The 8,165-nt window shown below is 49.2% G+C and overlaps 1 protein-coding gene across 2 annotated transcripts; it reads left to right on the top strand.

The window, feature by feature from the left end:
• Window positions 1-483: 483 nt before the first annotated feature.
• Window positions 484-7,493, top strand: izumo1 (izumo sperm-egg fusion 1). 2 transcript variants are annotated; one of them, XM_088909376.1, is made up of 9 exons: window positions 484-697; window positions 1,498-1,572; window positions 2,892-2,978; window positions 3,443-3,463; window positions 3,677-3,766; window positions 5,001-5,113; window positions 5,690-5,846; window positions 6,761-6,947; window positions 7,384-7,493. In XM_088909376.1, exons 1-9 carry the CDS (start codon window positions 484-486, stop codon window positions 7,463-7,465), a joined length of 1,026 nt encoding a protein of 341 aa, XP_088765502.1. In that variant the 3' UTR covers window positions 7,466-7,493. The 2 variants fall into 2 exon arrangements, with proteins under 2 accessions (XP_088765502.1, XP_088765504.1); XM_088909378.1 differs by lacking the exon at window positions 3,677-3,766 and having other exon boundaries at window positions 487-697.
• The last annotated feature ends 672 nt before the right edge of the window (window positions 7,494-8,165 follow it).

Below are 8,165 nucleotides of genomic sequence, written 5' to 3'. Positions count from 1 at the left end.
TAAAAGGAAAAAAAATATGATAACATCCATAGCTTTGTTTTCTTGTTTGGAAGTTAAACCAACTTCAATTACTCATTTCCCAAAGATTACATCTAAGCAAGACATTTCATATTTTGCTCTGCTGATTCCTAGGCATTTTCTTAGTCAAAGTTGGTAGATCAGTAACGAACAAAAACATCTCTTCATCTGGTGTTTCTCCTTGTCCGTGTCCCTGCTCCCTCCCTCTAACCTCTCTCCCTGCTCTGTCAGTGCTGCTGCTTGAAGTGAAAGATCCCCATTTCAGGCAGAGTGCACGCCAGCAAGCGCAGAGATCTCCTCATGCTCCACTGTCGTGATGCTGCTCTGCCCTTGACTCCTCCTGTGTATGGGTGTGTTGCCGTAGTGATGATGTCACAATGGGGTCTGCATTGTGACATCATTGCCTGTCCTGTGACGGCCCTTTAAAAGGTTTGAGTGTTTGTGTGTGCCTCAGGTCACTAGCACATGATGACTTTGCCCATTTCACTTCTCTTCTTCTCGCTTGTTCTCCCCGAGCTGCCCTATGTGGGCAGCTGTCTGCAGTGCGATCGGCTGGTCCAGTTTATTCACGATGATTTCCTGGAGATGCACGTCCAGAACCAGCCGTCCCCGAAGAAGGTGATAGACCAGGCATATGTCAACTATAGGCTCACTAGCCAGCGCTTCCAGGGTATCATAGGTAAACAGCCTTCTTCCCATCTTTTTTATCTACCGCACTTAGTCTTCATCCTCTCCCTGGTGGTCTGCCTTCCCTCCTGCTTCTGATGTGCTCCACCCCCTCTGCTTTTCTAACCTCCCTGTGTCTCGATCGGCGTCTCCCTGCCCCTGCTCTCTCCTCGTGCTTCCTGCTCTTTTCCCATTGCAAGCCCCGCAGTCCCTGTGGATGGAGAGAGGACGGGCAGGTGCCACTCTCTCTCTCGCTGGCGGCACAGCCAGCAGCTGCCCAGCGCCTGACATGACGAGGATACCATGGCTGGTACAGTCAGTTCTGGGCAGCAGTGGCGCCTGGACAGACAGGAACAAGCAGTGTTTATGCTGCATGGCCCAGCCTGTACTCTGAACGGAGATCTTTACTGCGTGCTGGGCCCCTTCTGGAGCTCCCTGCTCTGTGCGCTGGGCCCCTTCTGGAGCTGCCTGCTCTGTGCGCTGGGCCCCTTCTGGAGCTCCCTGCTCTGTGCGCTGGGCCCCTTCTGGAGCTCCCTGCTCTGTGCGCTGAGCCCCTTCTGGAGCTCCCTGCTCTGTGCTCTGAGCTACTCTGGAGCTCCCTGCTCTGTGTGCTGAGCCACTCTGCAGCCCCGTGCTGTATAAGTTTTCATTGCGTATAAGTGCACACCATACCTGAGTCTGGCCTGCTGGGAGTTCTGAGTCATTTGGGCCGTACTCCCATTTCCTGGCTTTTGGAAATTCCTTGTAAGTAGTTTCTTAGTTTTTATACCACGAAGAGGCCTTTCCTTTCACCTTTCTGTGACCCCTCTCCAGACGCCAGCACACTGTACCGCGCACGTACCGAGTACCAGAGCGAATTCCACAAGTTCCTCAACACCCCACACCAAGGTAACAATGAGCAAAAATATGCCTCTGTTCCACAAAACCTTAGGATATGAAAGGTTGTTTTGTTCTTCAGTACATGATACCTATTATGTGGTGGAAAATAATATACTGTTCTTTAATATGTGAATAGCAGACACAGAAACACATCTGCTGCATCCCATTATTAAAACAGGTTTATTTTCACTTGGCAATCATCACTTCTAATCCTTTTCTGTAACAAATAAAATATGAGATGCTTGTAAGATGTTACTGTTCGTGTTGGCTAGAAGAAAACAATACCTGAATCACACAAGACATTTATTAGAAGATGACTTCTCAATTACATAGTTTAAACATCACATGGGTTGTGTCTCACATGGGATTTGAACCTGCAACCTAAGTCAGGAACGTTACCCCCATGAGGTATATGAGGTAACAACTAGGGTAAACAAACATGAAATATATATAACTCGTTTTTTACATTGTTAATCCAGCAGAAATTGTTTGGGTTAACATGCCATTAATGACAGTACATTATTTATGTAACTTTTAATTTTTGTGTTCTGAAAGCAGTGGGTCAGTTCTCCAGTGCCCACTAATGACCAGCCCGGTGTGTGCGTCAAAATACAAACTTTTAACACCTTAATTGACAACAACAACAAGTTCAAGTTTATTGTCATTATACTCATATACAGGTATATGTTATAACGAAATGCTATTTAGCTAGCTCTCGGACGATACGTAGTACAAAAAAACAACAACAACAACAACAATACAATTATATAATAAAAGAAAGACAGAGACAACAGGCAGTGTGCAAAACGACAACAGGCAATGTGCCCAAGTAACAAGTAATGTGCAAAAACAACATCAGATGTGCAAAAACATGCATCAACAGAATGAAAGGATAGAAATTATGGGGAGTGAGCTTTTGACACGTAAGGTAGAGGTAGATTTCAATGTGTGAGTTTTTGGTAAGAAAGAAGGCACTGTGAGGTTCAGATCATAGATCATAGGTGAGAGTGAGAGAGGCTGGGAGTTTAATAGTTTGATAGTGCGGGGGTATTTTTGAACCAGTTGTGTGGATAACAGAAGTGTAAGCAGCTGTTTTGCATGTCTTTATCAGGTGCTGATTGAAAGCCGCCTGTAAACCCAGCAAGAACCCAATGAATAGGGATACCAGCCTCTTTGCTAGATTACTGTTACAAGGAGAAGGATCTCGGGTGTAGTGTGAGGCATGCTGATGATGTCATTGCTGCAGACCGAGCCTGGCCTATAGTGCCAACTCGGGTTCAGTTCACAGGCGAGCCAGCCTGAAGCTCCGTCTCCCTGTCTCTCTCCAGAGAAGGACCTTGTGTTTGAGCTGATCCAGGTGGTTGAGAAGGGAAGGGGAATTCTGGAGAAGCACCTGAAGGGGTTCATAGAGACAGGTACAAGCACGCCCACCTGCTAGCTGCCCCTGTGTGCCAACGCATCAGATGAGGACAGCGGTCTCCAACCCTGGTTTCAGAGAGCCCCAGTCCAGCAGGGATTGTAGGGCTCCACTATATCATCAATCTCTAAAGATCTGGAACAATTCTGAATCAGTGTCAATTAAGTAGGTGACTTGATCATTTTGGACTAAAATTAAATGAACAGATCACATGCTCCATTCATCGGTAACTTCTGGGTGTTGTCAAGCTTTAGAAACAGCTGATCTGCAAGACTAACTGGACCAGGGCTGGAGACCCCTGGATTTGACAACTGTGATTTACCGTGGTAAACGTTTCTAAGCACATGGAATAGAGAGATGTGGCAGCACCAGGACTGGTCTTTCACAGCTCTGAAGGGAAAGGATTGTTTTGTCTTTTGCATTGATCTTATTTGTATCTTTTTTTGTTTTTGTCCTTTTTAGGACTTTGTCCAAACACGTGTGGTGAGTTCCTTTCCTTGCCCGTCCATGTCCTCCTCTTCCTCCTCCTTGTCCTCTCCTCCCCTCCTCTCAACTTTCTCCATTCTCCCACACCTAGCAACCTTACTGATCACAGATCACTGTGATCTCTCTCTTCCTCCTGCCTCTTCTCTTTACCTGTCCACCCCTCTCCCTCTCCCCTCTCTGTCCCATTGTCTCTCTCCCCCCCTCTCTCAGGGCTGATGTATCAGAGAGTCATGAACTGTTCCTCCTGTCACCCGGCGGTTCGTACCTGTGTGTCTCCCACTGCTGCGGAGAGCTGTGGAGGTGAGATACTGTCCCCTACTGATAGTGTCTCTCTGTCTCCCCCCATTCCTGCTAGTCTCTTCATGTCTCCCCTCATACAGTATCTGTTGAACTGAAAATCTTCAAGGGGTCTCTCGTGATCTATGAGTCCCACAAGCCGTACAGCTTTCTTGACACTTAGTGTAAGACAGGGATCTTCATCTCTGGTCACAGAGAGCCTTGATCCAGCAGGCTTTACAAGTCCCCATTCAATCAACATTTTCTAAATACTTCAAAGAATTCCTTCATGATCAATTAACCAGGTGACTTGATAAATTAAAGTAATTTAAAGACCATTTGGGACCAAATTTTGAGTACGCTTTAGCTCTAGAAGAACAGCGTTCTCTTAATCGAAAAGACTGTTCGTTAATTCATTATTAGCTTGTAGGTGTGGCCAGTCAGTAGGAACAGCGACCTACAGTATAAGAGCAACTGGACTGGGGTTCTGTAAGGGATTAGGTTGGTGTTGCGTGGGAGTGGGAGTGGCATGGGCGGGGAGTTGACAGGATGGGAGTGGGTGGACAGCGTGGGGGCGGGGCCACATTGGGGCGTGTCTCGAGAGATGTGTGGACAGGCCAGGAACTGCCAATACTCCCAACAGTGGACGAACCAAGAACGTGGGTCTTCCTGTGTGCCGATCTGTCTGGTTTCTCTTTATCCTGTCCCTCTCTGCCTCTCCACTCTCCTAGTCCTTTTTGCTCAGAGGATCTCCAGTGCTGACCTGCACGCGGCACTACTATCAGTCTGTGTGTTATTAGCAGTTCTATCTGTTTCAACAGTTGCCTGGTGCCCTGCATTTGGTGACAATGTTACCATCTTGTCAGTCAGTACAGCTATTTCTGTGTGAGCTGACACAGCTGCTTCTGCACATGGGCTTCCTGCTCATTCAGCTGTTTGATTTGTTGAAGGACATTATTGAGGCTATTTTAGCCTTTTTGCAAACAATTTTTTGAGGCGAAACGTAGGCTGATTGTTATCGACCAAGCTGAATGGAGGAACTCATGTTTACTCCCGGCAGGGTGTAGCTGAAATAGGCCTCACACGTGCTGAAGAATAGATTTCCCGTGTTTGTTCAGAACTGGGGTGTTCCATTTTAGGGGATTACATTTTGGAATGTTCTGAATGTAAAATGTACATATCTTGTTATTCTTGTGTTGCATTGAAATTTGGATAAAAGGGGGTTAGACGTCACCCCTCCCTCTCTCTCTGACTGCAGTGTACAGAATCCAGGTGCCCGAGGGAGGCCAGGCTGTGCTAAACTGCTTCCTGCCTTGGCACAGCCTCACCATGGGCAAGGCAGAGTACCAGTACTCCTGGGCACCCAACCTGGTGAGAGACGGACACTGGTACACCTGCACTGGAGACACATGGCTCAGTATATTCACAATTCAGATACAAACAATGTGTATGCGGAAGTACACAACGTTAATCATACAAACACACATCCACACAGTCCACACGCTTGTAGAGTTTATGCATGCACATTTGCACAAGGGTGGCATGGCAGTGTTGCATTTAGCACAGCTGTCTCACAGCTCCTTGGTCTGGGGTTCGAGTCTAGACTGGAGGGCTCTCTGTGTGGAGCTTGCATGTTTGCCTCCCACCTTCCAAAGGCTACTCGCTATTCTCATTGGTGTCTCTGTATTGCCCCTCTCAAGCCAGAACTGTCCCCCCCTTCCCACCCCCTGTGACCTTCAGGGGCTGGGGTGGCACAGGGATGATGTGTGTGTCCATCCTGCAACAGACTGACACCCTGCTCAGTTGTACACCTGCCTTGTGTTGCCCTTGTGTGTTGCCATAACCCTTACCAGCAATGTGCAGCTTCCTGTTTGTTGCACAAACTTAGCAGACACTGTTGATCGCTGATCCTGAACCTACTGTCTGTGCCAATCTCTCTCCCCTCAGACTGCTTCCAGCGAAGGGGATTTTGAGGTGGTGATAGCGACCCCAGATGCCCGGGTTGTGCTGAACCAGGTGCGGATGGAGGAGGGGGGAGTGTACCGCTGCCTCCTACTGTCCACCAACGGCACTATCCTCACTCGCATCCTGTTCCTGCTGCGTGGTGAGTCCCAGGGCCAGGGAGGCAGAGCAGCTGCAGTGATAAGACTAGAGACATGATCTGTCACAGTCCTGACAGCTTGATGTCTTTCACACTTTCAGTCAAGTACAAACTCAGTCCACATCCAAACTGGAACAGACTCAAACTCACAGATGGGGTTTGGCTTGGTGTGGTGCAAGATGCTTAGCCAGACACAGTTGCTCATGCAGGAGGCTGAACTTTTATATACTGGCACTGTACGGGTGGGGAAGGTGCTCTTTTTCATTTGGGTGGGTTCTTTTCGGGCGGTAGCTCTTCAACACATTTACACTTGTGACTTTCCTCCAATTCTCCCTCACTATCCATCTCTGTTTCCCTGTTCACTTTCTCTCCCTGTTCTCTCTCTCTTATCATTCCTCCTCTCCCTCAACTCCTGTCTGTCCATCTCTCTCGACCTCTTCCCTCTCTCTGACCTCTCCTTCTCTCTCTCCTCTTCTCCCTCACCTCCTGTCTGTCCATGTCTCTCTCTCGACCTGTTCCCTCTCTCTGACCTCTCCTTCTCTCTCTCCTCCTCTCCCTCACCTCCTGTCTGTCCATGTCTCTCTCTCTGACCTCTCCTTCTCTCTCTGACCTCTCCTCCTCTCCCTCACCTCCTATCTGTCCATCTCTCTCTCCCTGTTCCCTCTCTCTGACCTCTCCTCCTCTGTCTCCTGTGTCTCCCTGCTCCCTCTCTCTGTCCTCTCTCCCTGCTCTGTCAGTACTGCTGCTTGTAGTTAGTTTCAGCTGTACAGTTCACACAGAAGTTAAAATGGAATATCAGAAGAGCTGATACCAATACTGAACACAACAACAGACGTCTTAACAAGAGTAATAACACTAATAACAACGATGGTGTCTGTCTTTCTCTCTCTCTCTATTTCCCTCTATCGCTCTCTCAGTCACCTCCCTGCCGCCCACTTCTCCCCAGCCGGTACGGACTCTCCCCTCCTTGCCCCCCGATAACAGCACCTCCCCCGCCTCCCTCGCCGCTCCCGTGACCTACAGCGCCCCCGTGGTCAGGGGCTGGGTGGCTGCAGTGACAGCTGGCAGTGCGGCGGCGTGCGTGGGCGTCCTCGCGACCTTGGGGTGAGTGACATAACAGTGCCACAGGAAGTGACATCACGGCCGCGTGCTATACTACCAAATACCAACACGGACACCTGGCGACGGTGGCAAGCACGTCCTTTTCCGGCAGTTCAGTGGCAGCAATATTCCTGCTTTATTAGTATTACAATATGAATGAGTTATTAATAGCTCGTTATTAAGGGAGCTCGAAGGAAAGACAGTTAGACCTCACTGCCTCTCTTTCCCTTTCTCTCTCTCCCTTATGCTTCCAGCACTTCCTCTCTCTCTCTCTGCTTCCTGTTTCGGGGTGCTACCAGTGTGGGGGTCCCCGAGCTTGGTGATAAAAGCTTGCTGCCTGTAGCGGATTGAGGGTTTAGTACGGAAGCCGTGTGGCTTGGAAATCGGGGGTGGGCAGTAGCAGAGGGGCAGCTGAAGGCTGGGGGTCTCTCTCCGTCAGGGTCTGCGTGAAGAGACAGAGGGGGGCTCAGCGGGAGGAGGAAGACAAGAACATGACCGAGATGGTGGAGCTTCTGGAGTGAAGAGAGACCTTCTCTGTGGGGGGGTAGAAGAAGACGGCACCTCCGCACGCAGCGGCCATGGTTTGTACTGAGAATTGTACACAATAAAACATCGCCTCCTGGTTGTCAAGGGCGAATTCAGTTGGTCTCGGAGTCTGTCGCGAGTTTTTTTTTTAAGTCAGACTTTTGGGTGTAGAACTTGAGAGAACATCCAAGGGAGAGGCCTGTCAAGGCCGTTTGGTGAGTAATAACTAAGTGCAAGAAGGTTATTGTGGCTGGTTCACTTGCACAGGAGGCAGAGAGAAATAGAGAATAAGAGGGAGGGACAGAGAAAGCGTTCCTCTCTGAGAGACAAAGCAAAGACCAGGACTCCTATCACTAGGACCTGCTCTGCCAAGAGCTGAGCCCTTGAAGCGCTGCCCTGAACCACGCTGACTCCTGCCAGCACTGCTCAATCCACACAGCTCACAGGCAAGCAAGTCACAGCACCAGCCAGACAACACTACCTCACCTACTGGGACAAACACAGCACACGCTGAAATGTTACCAGCTCTAAAAAGACAAAGGACAGTGCTGGAGTATCTGACTAGGATGACAGAAAATAAGGAGAAACAGACCCTGAAGGAGTACAGGGACAGTGACCACAGCCTGGCTATATAAACTGGACACAGGCAGACCTGGATACCCAGAGAGGACAGGCCCAGTGACCACAGCCTGGCCA

The sequence above is a fragment of the Atractosteus spatula genome, chromosome 2, assembly GCF_055471065.1.
Source record: "Atractosteus spatula isolate fAtrSpa1 chromosome 2, fAtrSpa1.hap1, whole genome shotgun sequence".
NCBI classification, from domain to species: Eukaryota; Metazoa; Chordata; class Actinopteri; order Semionotiformes; family Lepisosteidae; genus Atractosteus; species Atractosteus spatula.
Note: the sequence above shows the minus strand (reverse complement) of the source record. Positions and strands in the feature narration are given on the sequence as shown.

Coding starts and splice junctions, on each gene's coding strand:
- izumo1 (XM_088909376.1), top strand. CDS start 484: ATGATGACTTTGCCCATTTCACTTCTCTTCTTCTCGCTTGTTCTCCCC. Junction 1,573..2,891: donor CCTCAACACCCCACACCAAG/GTAACAATGAGC, acceptor GTCTCTCTCCAG/AGAAGGACCTTGTGTTTGAG. Junction 2,979..3,442: donor GAAGGGGTTCATAGAGACAG/GTACAAGCACGC, acceptor TGTCCTTTTTAG/GACTTTGTCCAAACACGTGT.